The sequence below is a fragment of the Acanthaster planci genome, linkage group LG13 (assembly GCF_054643075.1).
Source record: "Acanthaster planci isolate LZ-2023a linkage group LG13, COTS_SCS, whole genome shotgun sequence".
NCBI classification, from domain to species: Eukaryota; Metazoa; Echinodermata; class Asteroidea; order Valvatida; family Acanthasteridae; genus Acanthaster; species Acanthaster planci.
Genome location: NC_141789.1, coordinates 3,241,312 through 3,259,321, shown reverse-complemented (window position 1 = coordinate 3,259,321; position 18,010 = coordinate 3,241,312). Strand labels below are relative to the sequence as shown.

Sequence of the window (18,010 nt, the reverse complement as noted above, 5' to 3'; positions counted from 1 at the left end):
CATGTGTTTTTACACCAGCTTTTGATAGTCAATTTTCACATTGAGTTGCAACATCCCAATGCTTTATGTCTGAATCCAGTTGGTTGTCCTTGCCCTTTTCGATAAACTGCTCTGACCTCAAATTTGTTCTGTATGGTATGTGTTGGCATGTACATGTACATGTACATGCACGGGCAGGTGATGCACATACATGTACATACTCGGCATTTGGACTGAGGATAGACACACAGAAACAGCAAAGGATTCATTCTACTCCCCAGGAATCAATCTTTTGTTGGATGTAACTTTCTTCATGTTCATATTAGTGCTAATAGAACTCACAGGTGGCATTGTCATTGAAAATGGGTTCTGATGGAGAAAGAGAAAAACATTATACTCGTATTAAAAGTTTGATTTTAAAAAAGAGAAAGTTTTCCTGCCTTGTCCATAAATGGGTCCTATAAAGACCTATATTTTGCCCTCAATAGACTGTATTGATGTGTCAGCCATCTTGAATTGAAAGCGAAGTAAAACTTTTCATTGCCAGTTTTTGTTCAGAATGATTTAAAATTCTGATAAACTAGTATTATTTCTAAATGTTTTAAGCCACATTTAATAAAACCTGAAAGCGAAGTTTGGAACTCAAAATAGTCCGGTGCTGTCCCATTTAACAGATTTCACTGAATGTCATAGGTTCAGGGAACAAGAAAAAAATGGCCTCCCTGTGATTAGAGAGTGTAATTCATTTATGAGAATACCCTGAACCTAAAAAGTCCCTTTGTATTCCTAGGAAATCTTCCTGAATCTTTCAACTCTCTCCACAGTGGTACGTGTACAAACTTTTGAATTTTGAAGGTGCACTGAGCCCAGTGGGAAATAACAGTGGCTGGCATACGCCTTCCATCCTTCAAAATCTTCCAGAAGCTCCTGGTGGGTTTTGAATGATGTAGGCGAGGAAAGTTGCATCAATTCTTACAAAATAAACGTCCATTGCTGTGAAATATTAAATCAGTCCTGTCATTAGCTCTGCAGCCTTTTGTATTGAGCAAGTTTGTTTTGTGTACATTTTCAGTCGTGCTTGTGCGTGTGTGATCAGTGTACAAGTACAGTGTGCCAATAATACACATTGCATATTTTGTTTGCTCAGAGGTTTGGCAGTTGGATATTGAAAGAGTCCTTTACTATTTGATAAAACCAAAACCAACCGCACATATCACATAGACCAGTGTATTTTGGTGGTTGTTGACTGTAGTGTTTATAGCAGTATTTATGGCCCGTTACAAACAGTGCCATGGCCTGCGTTTTGATTCATGTGCCAGTGGTCCACGCACGTGGGACTTCCGGTGAGCTGGCTTATGTCACACGGGGCCAAGTATGGCAAGCATGCGCTCTGAAAGGCTGGGACAGCTGGATAGCACAGCGAGAGTGGAAGCTGTCTGAAGAAGCCCATGCAATGTGAAGAATCGCTGATGCCGTGCTGGCAGGATGCATTGTCATGTTGAATCATATGTATTTATGCTTTCAACTGAAAATTCCATGAAGGAATCATCTTTTCTTCTCAGCTACATATAGCAAGTTATCTATTTGGAAGAAATGTCAGTTTTGAAGTTTTGAACTAGGAAGCACTACTGTCTTTGTACAAATTTGCTACTTGTACAATCATTTGCAAACATTTTGGACCACCCATACGAAATCCATTTACCTGAACAAAAACCAGATTTAAACCAATCAATCGTGGCAACTTGCGATATGTTTATTTTCAATGTGTAACCTTTGTAACTTGGTTAAACAGCTGTTTGACTACATTTCCATGATTTGAGATGTTAAGTCTAATATTAAGTGTGCCCTCCTTTATTTCTGATTGCTTAGACTGGCTTTTTTTACCAATGCTGCCTTGCGGACAAAATGTCATACAAAACTTTGTAACTGTTCCTTCTCCTTTCAAATATGATGTTGCCTTGACCATTGTGACCATTCTAATTTCCCTCCCAAATGTGCTATACCTTCCTGCTATGTTTTTCTTGGCATGAACTAAAGTGTGACCCTCTCTGTACAACGTGAGTCATAAATTGTCAGAGCCACTTGCGAGTACTGTAGCAGGTCTTTACGTCGTGCACCATAGAAATGAATGGGAACCGTTTACATTTTTCACCCGCACAATGTTCATTTTTGTCAGTTTGCCAAATGAAATGCATCGAATCAAAGAGCCACCGCTGTTTCTTTAGAAAAAAATGCATTAGAAAAAAATGGCTGACAAAAATGGCTGTACTGGCATGACTCATTCCTGAGTATTTTTGTCTCGTGCCACCATTTTTGCCCTACATGCATGTGTCGCTGTTAGCTGCTTTGCTTCCACCTATTACTGACCATTGTTTCCTTAGGGGTTCGCCAACGAAGCCACGGCCAGGGCTGTCCATCACTGTGACAGGCTTCCTCTGAGCTGGTCTAGCCAATCTCCAGGGGACGTCCCATTGGGACTCTTTAATTGTGGCTGTGCAGTACTCCTTAATCGGAACCTCAGGTTTTGTTCATTACCGGGTGTTTAAACTAAGTCTGGCTTTCGGATCCGATCTCTTTTTTTTTTTTTTTTTTTTTGATCTTATGTGAATCGTGACACAAGAACGAGTTCGTGACTGTCGGTGCTTTGGCTCACCTTGATGGATAATAACACATTTATCATAATAAAGCAGAACTGTTAAGAGAATAACAACAACACGTCTACCTGATCAGAGATTTATACCGGTACATTGTACATGTATGTTAGAAATACAAAGCATGATTTCTTGGGTGTGGCTGCTAGGAACTAGGAACCTTCCTCAAAAATCCATTATCTCCCACTCTCCATTAAGCCAGTGAAACATTCCTTGTGTTTTAACTTCCAAGGGGCATCAGATCCCATTTAAAGTAACAGCAGCCATGCCGATGATTGCAAGCCCTGCCCACAGCCTCCTGGTGAATCTTTAATGATCTGAAGACATAAGGCGATATCTGTGGACACACACAAATGTACTCTAGCATCAATCTAAATTTCAAAAGTGTGCGCAGAAATGTTTTATGTTTTGGGGATTGAATGATCGGGTAGAGTTTCTGGTAACATTTTAGTGTACCGGTATGTTTCGTCCCTAGTTGAGAACATTTTCCTTGCACCCACACCGTTTTCTGTGATGTCTCAGTATCGTGGTAAATTGCCCTTTTTCTTTTGTTCATTTCAAGCCTCAGTTCTGATGGTTTGAAATCCGCCCACTGAGTTTTGAATGCTTCCTCAGAGGCTGCATTTCTCATTCCTAAATGTTCAGCTGAGTCAACAAGCTGCGAGCCCCTGCCAGAAATCCCTCCTCGAGACTCAAAGGGGCGTCTTTTGGGACGCTTTGATCAATCATTGACGGGCATGGGAGTAGGGGAACAAAATGAAGAGCTGGTCCCAGTTGATCAACCTGGACAGTTTTCCCGGCTTATCCGTATAGACTTAAAAGTAAAATGGAAAACTTGGAGGGGGAGAGGAAGGCTTCGATGACTGGGGATGTGAAGTAGAACATCGGGCTAATTAGTCCACACAGTTTCAGTTTTTTTCAGAAAGGCAGGTCTGGGATTTCTCCTGGAATGCACTCAGTGGACATGGTATGCCGCTAAGTGGAGATTTAGCAGCTTAGGTGTGAAGGAGACGGGCAAGGGCAGGAATGCTTCTCAGGAGGAGATCTTGAGAAGAAATGCAAACTGCTTCCTGCTTGGGAATATCTCTAGGGTTGCCGGTTCATTAAAGAACCCCATGCCATCAAAGTTTGTGATGCAAACTTTGAATAGTACTTTTTTGCCCTTTTCACATTGAGTTTCAGTCTTTGCATTGCTGTATTTCTGACTTATCCTTGGTGTTCCATTAAGCAGGAAAACTCACTGACCCAGTTCACACTAAAACTACTAAAGTACAGTTGAAATGTTGAAGAGTGCAATGTTAGAACGTTGAAAAAAAGTGAAAGAAACTACATTTACCGGTACAAGAGAAATTACACTGAACAAAGAAATTCCCACATGACACAAAAACATCACCAAAAGTGCCATTAACTGAGCTGTTTCATGAAGTGCTGGTTGCTGTTTAATGAAGTGACCAGGAACAGAATTTTCAAAGTTGTGGTATGGTACACATCAGTTGTTCCAAGCCTGGGCACCCCTGAAGTTAAAAGGTTTTCCTACGTGTACTTTTAGTTCTAAGGGTATACAGTGAAAGAACCATACTGCCAACATTGCTGTTACTAGTGTGATAATAATATATTTCACTGACTGGAATGAAAACACCACTAAGATAACTTGGGACATTTCCTGTTAAATACTCAAAGACTATGGTATCAATATGGATGTCTCTTCTTGCCTGTGGAATTTTCCAGCGGGGTTCATTACGTACAGATGATACCTTGAGAAAAGGGAATATGCTTCGAGGCTGTTGGGGTACTTGTATTATGATACAGGTAATGTCAGTATTCAAGAGCAGAACTGTGGTGTCGTCTGGGAGGAAGTTCCCATTGTGACAGGTCCCTTCATTGTGAACAGTGAGCCAAATTTTTAAGGATTTTGACCATAGTTAATTTTTTGGCTTTTTAACACTGCTAGTCCCCAAGTAAACTTTATTTAAAGCAAACACAGATGTTCAAGTCTTGGTGCCTTTACATGTACATGTGTACACAGTTCTGTTGGTGGGTATTGAGGACCACTGACGAGTCCCACTTTAGATACTTGTAGTAATAGAAAAAACCTGTAGAAAATGTTTCCTGTCCGTGGATTTGAAGGGTGTGGGAGGGATAGGATTAATGGCATACCAATCTTGTGGGAAATGGTTTCAGACTGCACACTGTTTTATCTGCCATATTTAACCACTCCCTGCCGGGCGACCCGTTTTCGAGTACCTAGGCTTTATATGCAGAGCCGGGGAGCCTGGAACTGGGACAAAAGAGTTGGGCCTTATAATAAAAGACCGTGCTCAGCACAAAAGACTGAGCTGCCGGGCATTACCAACATTCTTTCGCTCTCAATAGTGGAAATAATCCAGCCTTGTTTTGAAACAGTATACCACAGTTTTAGGCATTTAGAGCAAGCAGATTACCACCATGGACAAAAGCTCACCACCACTGCAGCGATGAGCCACACAGCACCGCTGCACGCTAATCTGGCCCCTATTGGAAAGAGGTCAGCAGTGCACGGTGCCGGTTTCGGGAACAAAAGAATCTTACGTAACACCGCACAATCTAGGCTCTTTTCCAAGGCTGCAGGCCTGGCTGAAATATTCAGGAATCAATGAATTTTACCTGTCAGCTTTAGAGTAGTGCCCAAAGAGTCCTTCATTTTGGTATAAATGGCCATTAAATGAAATGATGAATTTTTGAAGAATTTTGAAAACGGAAAATCTTGAAAAGGACCCAGCATCTTGTCTTAGTCAAGAAAAATCCACCCGGCAGCAAGAGGTTAAGCCGAATAAGGCTGGCGTAGTGGTGCTTTCTTCCCCTTTTTTGTTCCGTCCTTACCTGAGTCTCTGGGTTTTCCCAGGAATGTCTTCTTCATTGTCACTTACAATCAGCCTGTAATTGGCACCCGCTCTGTTGGATGAACACAGTATAAGAATATGAATGAGAAATTTGAACCAACATTCATCTGTCTTCCCCTTACCCACTCCCTCTAACCACAGATAAACCCTCTGGCCAAGATGGCCCCCACATGCCCCAGAGACAGACCTCCCTCTACCAGGAGGAGTTTGAGCGCTGCCGCAAGCTCCTGCACTTCCCCGAGGAGGTGGCACTTGCCCTGACTGAGACCGAGCATGCACTGTTTCGTGAGGTGCCGCCTGCCAGCTACGTCAGGCAGGTCACCAATGCCCGCGGCCAGGGCCTGGAGTTTGCGAATGGGGAAGAGGCTGGGAGCAAGACCGTCAAGGACCTGCTGCTTCGTTTCCGAGAGGTAACACATGGCTGACTCTTTGTGTTTAGAGCTCAGGTTTAGGTCTTTGCCAGTTGCACATATAATTAATGCAGAATAGCACCGGTACATGGACACGCACATTGTAGTCGTAGCTCTGGAAACCCATTTGTTTGGCAAACCAAGCCAACTTTTGCACACGGCTGGTTTGTGGTTTGTACTTCATATGGGTGCAGATGTGGAGTAAATATTACATCAAGGAACTTTCATGGTACATTTGCTAAAATGTTCCGGCATATTCTCAGTGCAGAAACATAGAAGGAACTAAAAAGTTCTTTCAACTCTCTGAGCCACAGGACCTAGGCACTGGTGTGCATGTAATACCGGTATTTGTTCACAGATTGGTATCCTATTTAAGAGAGTCACTAAAACATCATTAAATTGCACAAGCATATTTTGCTTAAAACCCTGGCCATGCTGAACCCAACAAGGTTAGGCAAGATTTCAGTGGTCCCTGAACCCAACAAGGTTATGCAAGATTTCAGTGGTCCCTGAACCCAACAATGTTATGCAGGATTTTAATGGTCCCTAGGGGGTTAGGGTTAACCCTAACCATGCTGAACCCAACAAGGTTTATGCAGGATTCCAGTGGTCCCTGAACCCAACAAGATTATGCAGGATTTGAATGGTCCCAAGGTTTTCCTTAAGTGTATAAGACTAAAGATATTGTATCTACTTTTTCTGCCATTTTGCACAACCTCTGCTGACATTTATGTTGTTTTGCAGAATGGATCTCTTTTGAAGCACTGCAGATTTTGGGAGAAAATTGACTGTGATTGTTTTTTTCCTGTTGCCAAGGTGAGCGACTGGGTGACTGAAATCATCGTCACTGAGGGAGAGGAGAACAAGACCATGCTGCTGGTCAGCCTGGTGCAAGTAGCAAATGCCTGCTGGAACATGGGCAACTTCAACACCGTGATGGAGATACTAGACGGCCTCAGGTAAGTGACAATCAGTTGCCATCCACTTGAATATTCAAGCTCATGAATATTTAAATATGCATCTCGGCAAAAAGTAATAGGATGCTTTGCATACATTACAGCTTACATGGGGACTGGATTGGTGAATAAAAAAGATGATGTATGACAGAGTTAAACGTTGGAAGTATTGCGAGCCACTGATTGTTAAAAAAGTTGCTTTTATAGGGTTGAACAGTTCCAAAGCGTGTGTTATGCAAATAGTCCTGTACTGGTCTATACATGTAAACACATTTTTGGGGGGGGAGGATCAACAATGTCGACCAGGCAACAGAAAGTTTATCATCAAGCAGTAATCCAACAAAACAGGTAGTTCTTTGTAGATCTAATAAATGTTGTCTTGGTTTGATGCCCAGTTTGTGAAGCCAGAGATACTTCCGTAGTACCAAGGGTACTGTAATAGTGACTTAAAAAAGTGAATCCCAAAGGAGGAAATTGAGGGACCTACATAAATAAGCACTTTATCTGCATCGCCCAAAATGCCTGCATTGAGAATTTTTTTAAAAAGAAGGATACACACCTTATTTTATACTCTTAACAGTCAGGAATTATCTTTAAGTTCCCTTGAGTGAGTTCAGTGTGTAGAACCTAGATTGTATAGATCTGCTTCACCCCTATGCATGTAATTTTCTTTTGCTCTTTATACATGCACATAGTTTGGTGTGTTGCATGTACACTGTACTCTTTGTATCGCGTGCTTCTGTTGCATCATCAGTGCTATCAAGGCCAGAGAAATGAAGAACAGAGAGCTGTGGTAAATTGCTGGAGCTGTGTACTCCTCATTCCCATATATGCAGAATGCATTGAAGGTCTCCTGAGCACAGGCATTTCACAGTGTGTGCTAGTTTGTGGAACACATTGAGAGGGGACGGAATGCAGAACAAATAATGGGTTTGAAATGAAAGTAGCTGGTGGAACAAATGCCGATAATAACATCGGATAGAAAATCGTAGCGTTTGCACAGATGCAAGAATGCTCTTATAGTGCTTTCTGGTTTTCGGTGCACGTAATCCGGCAGTAAGGAATACTGACACAGATAATTATGCACATTGCAAATAACCTCAGTAAAACATACTAAATGTTTCAGCTCTCTGGAGGTTTGTTCAAAAATGTGGATTCGCCCAGAGAGCTTCACTTCGTAAGCAAAGTTAATGCTCTAGAAATTTAGTATAGCTCTGTAGTTGGGAATCTCTCTCATTACACCTGCCTCTGTTTTTCTGGAGACGTTGTTTCAGCTTATGCTTACGGCAGCCACCAACATGTCTGTATTGCTCATCTGTAGATGTAGGAAAAAAATCCACTTGCTTGCTTTTCATTCATCTGCATGTGTGAGTCTGCATTACTGGTTGACCAGGACAGAGATATCAAGACCAAATTTAAAATTGGCTCTTGTGTAAATTTGAAGGACAGCGTAACTTTGTAAAGAAAATGTTTTAATGTAGCAATGAAGGAGTACCAGCTAGATCCTAAGAGGTGTATACTGTCTACAAAAACTCAGAACCTTCGATTGACTCTCACAAGTCAGCCTTATCATATTGAAAGTGAGGTTAACGTTTCATTGTGGAAAATTATGAATAAAAAGAAGGCAGTAAAATAAAGGTTTGTTAGCAATTAGAATCCTTTACAATGACGAATTATTGAAAATTTGTGTGATTTATCGTGTCTAAATGTATCAAACAACGTCGAAAAAAAGGGAGGCATGGAAATCAAAGTAGTCTGGCACCCTCCCATTCGGCAGATAACATAAAGTAAAATAGATTCAGGGAATATGATCAAAATGGCTTCCTTGTTAATAGGTCTATTCTATCCCTTCCCCCCCAAAAAAATGGAAATATTGTAATTGAAGTAAAAACAACCAAATTGCCTCAGACATGTACATAATCCCACATTCCTTGCATCCCGATTGGCATGATTAACACCAACCATATCAAATATTTGTCATTATGGCAAAAGATCTCACGTGGCAGGATCTCACAGATGTATGAGTCTTGCCAGTACTCTGTTTTTAACAAACCATTCTAATTATGTTCTTCACTCAGCGTAGGTAACTGTGTGAAATGAATGGTAAACCTTTCCATTGAGTTATATGATGATGTCCAATATTTGTTACTGTGGCAAAAACTTAATCAAGTGGGATCTCCCAGTCTTGCCTTTATTCAGTTTTACACTTTGAACATTTGTTGTTCTCACTGTGGTACATGTAGATAAGTGATTGTCATTTAAAATAGGAATTCTCTTGTTGGATGACTAAAAACCAAATAATAAAACTATTATTAATAGATCCTTTGCTTGGCAGCCATTTTGTAGGTGTCTCCTGTTGTTCCGTTGGCTTACACACGAGTAGACCTTTTGTGCACTCATTGTTACTGAACCGGAATAAAATGAATACCTCCAACATGGCTTCCACATGCTAAGGGTCTATTTCTGTTGGGGGTCAAAAAGTAACTTTCTCGAGCTTTGACTCATTTTGTGAGGTCTTGTCACTGTGAGAGCAGTTTGCAATAGTGTGTACCACCTGCAGAGGGCATGATTAACCCCAAGGTTGGCATTGCAAAATGTTGCCAGTATTCTGAGGTTAATCATCGTTGCCATCGTTCGCGTGCAGTGGCGGTACATAACACAAAGACCGATGCATTTGGGAGCCTCATAGACACGCTTGTTACACGCACACATTCCAACTCAAATTGCATGTATCCGAAAAAATGTTTGCTGTGCCGAATACCATTCTGACTACCGCAAAAGAAAATCCATCCAGTGCAAGGATACTGACTGTTTTCCCATATGGCGCTGTTCAAAAAGAAGGACTGATAACCTATTCATTTCGTGGCATGCAGTACTGCAAACTGCTCTTGTAGAGGCTCAAGCTTAAGTAATATGAATTTGTGCTTGTATTTGTGACATACATGTATACATACAAACCTACCAAACATATTCACAATGACAGCATCTCCATGCCTAGGCTAACACATGCTCATGCCAACCCTTGTTTTTTTTGTTCACCCGACCCTTTCGCCTTGGCGTACGCGTGTGCATCCCTGCTGCACCCCCCCGTTCCATTTCCCAGGAACTTTTTTGATTGCTCCAGGTCCATGCTGGTGCGGCCGCTCTTTCAGGACTCGGATGAGGCCGACGTGGAGGCCATGATGGCGCTCTACGAGTCCATCAGCAGCAACAGCGCCGAGTACCGGGAGGCCGTGGACCGGGCCATCTGCATCCCCGGCTGCAAGGTGGTGCCGTACTTCGGCGCCTTCCTGCGCGAGCTGCAGAGCATTTACGATGAGAACTCACCCGTGGTGATGGTTCCAGAATCCACTGACAAAGTAAGAGTTGCAATTAATCAAAGTGAAAAGAAAAATCATATTTGTCTGACAATCTTTGTCATCGATTTTTGTACAACACCCATTGAGCCATCTTTATGGTATGAGCATCGCCCGTACTAAAAATCCCTATGTGGAAAGTGGCACATGGGGCAAACACATGTATTTCACCATGTGGGGCAGATTGCTGCTGGAGTGGTCCTGAGAGAAACTTTGACGGACGGAATACCACTCCGTTGGTTGTATTCTACCCCAGTATATGCCCATGCAGCAATAGTGATTGGCACGTACATGTGCATGTATGAGATGTACATGTAACGGTAGAATTTGTTTCACATAAAACCAGGAAAGTGTTTAAAAGCAGTTGGTGGCTTTATCATCGGTTAAAAAATGGCCATGTGGCATGCTTTTGGCCAGTAGGAATGGATGAAGTCTCAGGCATTTATAAGCAACCAAATACAAGTTGTCTGGGGCCTGCCAGAAAGACTTTGGGGTGAACTTAGGTCAAGCAGGTTAATTGTCCTTGCTGACACTGGTTGTGGTTTGCAAGCATTTCATTTGATCTAATTTTAAAGCCCTATGACCAGTACCAAAGCGGGTGGGGGGAGTGGTTGCAGAATACAAGAGATTTTGAAAGCAAACTCTGGACATTGATGGCAGTTGGGTGACAAAATGGATTAAAAATGCAAAATCAGAACAGTGGCAATACATGTACATGTAGATCATAAAGGCAGAGTGGGTATGTCGAAAATCGTTGATAAATGCATTGAGCAATATGTGTATGCTACAAAAGTACTGGTATCTAATCAACGGTTACCAGTAGTAATTCCATTGCCTGTAAAGAAGTAGCCATAGCAACGGAAGCTTACACCTCCCTTCAGCTTTAGTTAGTCTTATAAGGTGCTATCCCTTCAGTACGTGGATTTGAACTCAAGAGGCTTAGAAAGACGTACTGTTTAGCGGTGGGTACGCAAACCCTGTCCGTGCATCTGCCTGTGACGCAAGAATTGAGATGGGAAAACAGGATGCAGTACAGGTGATTTTTCTGGAAACGTCAGAATAGATAAACTGCCCTTCTGCTGGCAGCTGGCAGAACGATCCAGTCTACGAATCTATTTATGGGCAAATTAAGCAACTGAAACGAACCGTGGTCAAGGCTTTTTCTTATTACTCTTTGATTTGGCTTGGGATTGACTTGTGATGGGCCGCCTTTCAAATCTTCTTGAAATTACGCCAAGATCGAGCACTGTCTAGGGCTTGTAGCGGTCTAGGAAAACTCAAGAGAAGTGGAATTTTGTTAATCTGTAGAGAAAAATGCTATTCATACATACGTTTTCATTCAAAATTTTTGTCTAAGACCTTCCTGTTGGTAAATGCATGCTCATTTGTTATTAAGAGTAATTGTGAACTTTTTTCTTCTTACGATAGAAGTTGTTCAAATTTGTTGCTAAATGATCAGTTTGTTGTACAGGTACCAACAGCGCATGCACAGTAGTGATGGTCATAGGTCATTTGGGATAATCATTACCATTGTTTGCCATCAACCTTATCAGGACAGCCATATACATGTACTGTACCAACCCACATCAACCAATCATAATCATACCGGCGTGACGTCAAATATTTTTCTTCCCCAATATCTTGCCCCATTGACACACCAAATTGGCTAATTCCTTCCTGAAATATCTCCACATGTCTCCTTTTCCGCAAACAGACACATTGGGTTTCTTTAACATAAGCCCACTTGCCCGGCTGTACGTGGCCGGCTCACTGAGCAGGAAATTGGCTGGCAAAATGCCAAACACTGTTAGAAGCGACACAGCACTGTTATTGAGATCCGGGTAACAGCATCTGTCCATGCATGATCATTTTTCACTGTTAACTGTCGATGACAAAAGTTGCTCTGCGCATATACATGTACCTCAACTCAGCCTTCTGCAGTTGGACATTTTGCAAGATTGGTATATGTATACCTAATACGACTTGTCAATGTGGTGTGTAAATCGGCACTGCGTACATGTACATCAATGGAAAACCTTGTACAGTTTCAACGAATGTGCTTCAGTGATACCAGAGAAACTATGCAGGAAATCTCACCATCTCCGCCCCAAGCTGGCTGTTTTTAAAAGGACTGTTTGCTGGTTCATATGTTTGACTGTCTAGGACGGTGAAAATGGAACGTTAAAGGACACCACGGCAGAATACACTGGGGGGCTGCTCAACACGGAGAAAATGATGAGGGCGCACTGGGTGCTGACTGATATCAGGCTGTGCCGACAGGCTGCAGAGAGGAATATCAGCATGGAGAAGGACAGTGACAGGTAAAACTCAAACAGATAGGCAAACAAGTAGACTGACTGACACTAACAGGGACATCAAAATGATTGAGGAGTTCACAAGTGGTGAAAACAGACCGATGGTCTAACAGATACAGTCACTGAGAAAGTCTTCAAGACAGCCGAGAGGAGCAGCAGCAGCATTGAGAAAGACAGAAACTGGTAGAAACAGATAGGCAGATAGAACAATTAACAGACAGTCTGACACTGAGAAATCCAGACAGCTTAGAGGAATGGCAGTGTGGACAAAGAAGGCAACAGGTAGCACAGGCAGACGGGCAAAGAGACTGACAGACAGGCACTGAGAAAAGGAACAGTTTTTGGTTGGCATGGAAAAGAACAGCTGAACAATTTCGGGCAGTTTCAAAGTTACATGAACTTCACTCCTCAGTCATGGTTGTAGCACCACAATTAACGCCAGAAATAGAAGATGATTGGAGATCTTGTTAAAGCTCAGATATTAAAAGTAAACTCATAGGAGTTAGTCTACATTCTCTCTTATTTTTTTTTCTGTTTCACAGTGAAGGCAAAGATGATGATGATGTCAAGTCAATGGGCAAGACGTCCTACATCACCTGTGATGACCAGGAGTACCCGTATGAGCCGATCCACCCAGTGTCCAACCCCCACCACATCCAGATCATTCCCCACCACCTGCTGGAGCGAGACCTGCACCGGCTGCAGTGCATGCACCACGGCACCACCCTGGTCCACTGGGATGACGAGGGCAAGTCTGCCCTTTGCACGCTGCGGCTGGACCCCAGCAACAGCCTGCTGGTCTGGTCCCGGACCTGCCCTATGGGTGGGGGAGAGGACTCGGAGAGCTCGCTGGAGGCGGTGCTGGGTGGCAAGTACAGCTCTAGCACCACGATAGCCAGCGGACTGGAGGAGGGCTACCTTGACCTGATGAGTGCAAAGGATGTCTTCCTGGGCGACCAGGAGGTGGACTTGGCGCCCATTGCCAAGAGGCACAACCTGCCAGGGCTCAGCCAGGCTGAGAACTCTTTTGCCGTCCTGTACGGCGGCAGCATTGCTGACAACAGGCTCTTGCATTTTGTGGCACCCAACCGGACAGTCCTGCTCTGGGCATACGGTCTCCAGGCCCTGATCCGGGCCATTAGACATTACCGCTTGTACACCGCTGACCGCAGGATCCTCTGGCTACAGCGAGAATATCTCAACTTGTTCTACGAAGACGGGAAGTGCATCGGACCAACTCCACTAGAAGCTATGAAAGTGAGTATTGCAAATAGAATCCCTCAGTGGAAATAACAGAAGGACTTTAGTCTCCTATTCCTTGATTCATCAGGAAAAGTGCTTAGATTTGGCACAGACTTACTAGTTATTTGGATATGGACCCAGTTGCACCTCGGAACCAGTTTCTTAACTTGCAAATATGTACTAAGTGAAGCAGAATATGAAGCAGGAAGAGATCATCAGCTGAAAAGCTATGCACTGTGCATTACTTTTTGACCGATTGCTACCTGAATTTTTGCTGAGCACATAAATTTGGTAAGCTCTGTGGTGTTGGAAATATACTGGAAACCTTCGAGGACAAAAAGAAAAGTTTTGCCCAAAATGAATGAGATTGCTGTCAAAACCAAATATAGCCTGGTGTTATTTAATCACAGGAAGAATCCTTACACCGACCAATTGCCTTGTCTGGACTGAACGTGTCATCTAGTTGAGTAGAGTAATTGAGCCTGCTTTAGGACAGTCTGAAGGGTTTTTTTTGAGCAGATAGTGTAGCCAGGATTTTAATTTGTCGTTTCATTTTACCCCAACAATTGTTAAAATGCTTTGTTGTAGCATTGGGTTGGATTAAGTATGTTAAAATGCCTTGCTCACAGACACAACATCACACTGCCCTTCTGTTGTCATTTGTTCTTCAGATTTTTGGCGGTAAAAATCTGGCCATGAAGAAACTGCCCAGTGACCGGAACCAAAACTCTGACTCCAGTTCCACGCTGAACAAGCTGCCGGCCGGGTTCAGCGCCCCGACTAAGAAGATTGCCATCAAGCAAAAATCGCTGGTCTCGCAGAAGGTCAGGATATGAGCAAGTCGTTGCCAACAGCTCTATTTATCTCATCTTGATTTTTAAATTTTTGTGTAATTCCATTCCTCAGTTTGAGGTTGAGCAAAGACATCGACCAAGTGGTAGTTGAGCCGGCACTAAACCAAACAAGCTGTCAGGAGGTTGTAGATTGGAGTTCTGATCAATATCTTCATTCCGCAAAATATCAGTTAAAAATAAATCAGATGTCCACATGGTTTATTTGATGACATCTCCATGAGTTCATTCAAAAAAGGCAGTAATTTCAACATCCAGCAAATATTTCTGTAATCACGGTGTCTGCACGAATATCATGCAGGGTTTGACCTGTAGGACTTGATGGCAATCAACCACATTATTTCACTTGAAATTGTCAGCAGCCCCCACTTATCCAAGTAAATATTTCAACATATCCAGGTTGTGCCTTACGCTGGGAGAAATTGCCCACTTCTTTATCGGTCTGGCAGCAAGAATGTTTAAATCGGAAAAGTTAGCCAGTGCTCTGAGGGGTTTTTGAGTTCGCAGTCTCCAAGTATGTTTCATCGAAAACTGTACATATGATGCAGAATTTTATATGCCAAATGTTAGACATGACCACATATCTGGAATCAATTCCCAGCTTTTCCTCTCCCCAGATGTTGTTGTCGTAGATCAAACAACCCTCCTTTCTGGAAATTAGGTTTTTTCATTACCGGTTTATTCAAGGTAGACCATGAAAAATCACGAAATCAAGCCAATTGTGGATGACTGAGTAAGGGATCATCTTAGAGGTCGGGAATTGCATTCCGTTGGACCCGTTCCCTCTGGAACACTAGCATTCCTTCAGAATGTTCACTTGTCAGTGAGATTTGGGAGCTCTATGCATAGACCGTGCTGAGTATATGTTCCATCAGGAGCACTGCTCTCAGCAGAATGGCCACTCCACTCACTCTGGAATGAGAACACAGCATTCTGAATGGAGTGTCAAGACTGCTCCAAATTATGAGATGACATGCTCTCTAAGCATTCTTTCTTTGAGAGGATCCCAAGTATTCTGTCTCTTGTTGTCCACCCTATCATGCAAACAAATGTTGCTAAAGGTACACATGTATAACCGTCAATTGATATTAAAGGTAATGGTATTTTTTCCACAATTCTACTTCGGGGAGACACTGCCATAAGTGATGAAATAGTGCATTATTTTATTTCCTTATTTTCTCTCACTAAAAAACTCCGGTGGGATGACACTTTGCAAAGAAAAACCTTTTAAAGCATGAGTTTTAAGGCACACTCTTCTGCAAATGGAAAAGAGGCATTGGTTGAATTCACTACCAAAAATGAAGCCTCAACTGACGGGTAAGTTGGTGCTACCCGGTAAGAGCTGTTTTAATGGAGGGTTATTTTTTTGCTCCTTGATTTCTCAGGGCTCCGAGGATGGCAAGCTCCGGAATCGGAGCCGCAAGGCACAGAGCTTCAAGAAGAAGGCCATGCGGAAGGTGCAGACACGCACCATGGCCAGTGACGCCTTCCACGGCTCTGTCGACATGGACGACTCGCCCTCCTCCAGCGTGGACATGCCGGACGGGTCAAGGACTGCCAACGACGACAGCGGCATCTCGGAGCCCAATGAGTCAGCCCCAGATGGGAAAGGTATAACTGGGGGGGGGACACTTTGACAGGAAATTGGACACAAAGTTAGAAACGGAATTCGGCTTCTGGAGCAAGATACTGAGTTCGCGCACTGAAATAATTCAAGGCAACAGAAGTTGCACATACACATATCCAGTGCAATCTGCAAAGACTCTTCCCTTGGTGGAAATATTCATCTTTATGTTTTTAGACGTTATAGAGCTAACTTTGATCTAATTTCAGAAATGGTTTTTACTTTCTTCCCAATATCTGTATTAAGAGGTGTGAATTGATAAGGACCACTTATTTAATGATTACCTCTTCCAGATTCAAAGGCCATTTTCTCAAAATTTGAAACCTTTCCCGTGAAGGAAATGATGAAATTACACATACGCCAGCTTTCTCTAATTCTTTCCCCACTGCTTGTCGTGCAGATTATGATGCGACGTCAGTTTCTGCCTCAATCGTCACGGACCACAGCCGGACGAACTCCACCCGTAGTCGGACGGACTCAGGCCACAGCCGGACTGATTCCAGCTACAGCGAGCTGGGCCATGACATCCCCTTGTCTTACTACGCCCGCCGGAAGTCACCCAGTACCTCCTCCACAGGAACCCAGGGCCTACTGACTATGAACTCACAGCTTACTTTTGCCGGTAAGCCCCTGACCATTGATATGCCAGGAATTAGGGTCAATCCTGTGAGCCACTAATCACACAAAGTATTTTGCCTAGCAAAAATAGGCTACCAGCCAATATATATCGTGCAATGCGTGCATCTTGCATCACCCTGTGACCTGGCCCATCATTCATTTCAGAGAACCCTGTTTGCTGTGAATTTCAGACATCACCTGCGAATAATTTTACAAGGAATTGGCAAACGTGGAACATATTTCTGTCTCATTAAATTTACGAAGTAAAGTTTCTGTGTCAAATTGCTGCTGTCTCCATTCTCATGAATCATGAAGTATGTTTTGAAATTAATAGTCACCTTTTTTTTTAATGAGCCCAGCCTTTTAATTTCACCAAATTCCATCACCTCGTTTTGTTTGATCTTAATGGGTACCGCACTGAACAGAACAACCCAGCCACTTTTACTTTATGGTGGGCTTTATATTGATAACTTACAGTCGTAGATTATCAAGTTTAACTCAGTGTCCTCATAGATGACAAAAAAGACAAATGTGCATACATTAGTTTGTTTTAGCATGTGTGAATGATACAATTTTTGTGTGTTTTTCATTCTCTTTTTCCTACAGAGTTTGTGGAGCTGTTCAAGTCTTTCAGCCTGCGCTGTCGGAAGGACCTCAAGGACATATTTGACTCCTATTCCAAACCTTACTCCTCCAACAAGGACCCGCTACTGGCCAAGACGGAGGACTCTGAAACAGAGTATATGCCAGGAACCAGTAAGTATCCTATATGAAAGACCCAAATCTTTTGTCTTTGGCTAGGTCTGGGTCTTTGCTGGTTGCAAATGTACGGACGCACTCTGAGGGTAGACACAGCCGTAGCCCTAATTGCTAATTCTTAAAGGTTTTCCCGAATCTTGGCTTCAATTCAACTTTGGTTTCTCGGTACCAAAAGCCTCCAGACTGAGAAGACCTTTGTTTAATATGTTGATCTGACAAAAAATGAACAAAATCATGGTGGTGCAGTGGGCATTTTTTTCTGAGCAGCCTTCATCGACCTCACATGTCAGGGTCGTAAATGCATGTAATTGGATCTCACAAAATGAGTCTTAAGGCTGCAGTTTCAGCAGTTTGGATTTTTTGGCATTTG

At 42.9% G+C, this 18,010-nt stretch overlaps 1 protein-coding gene across 1 annotated transcript in view; it reads left to right on the top strand.

Annotated features, from left to right (window-relative positions):
- The window catches only part of plce1 (phospholipase C epsilon 1), a 141,613-nt gene that overhangs the window by 99,886 nt on the left and 23,717 nt on the right, over positions 1-18,010 (top strand). Inside the window, 9 exon segments of the mRNA XM_022230979.2 lie at positions 5,651-5,919; positions 6,736-6,878; positions 9,979-10,234; positions 12,395-12,552; positions 13,089-13,803; positions 14,460-14,612; positions 16,025-16,250; positions 16,664-16,885; positions 17,488-17,637. Coding sequence (XP_022086671.2) covers positions 5,651-5,919; positions 6,736-6,878; positions 9,979-10,234; positions 12,395-12,552; positions 13,089-13,803; positions 14,460-14,612; positions 16,025-16,250; positions 16,664-16,885; positions 17,488-17,637 — 2,292 coding nt within the window.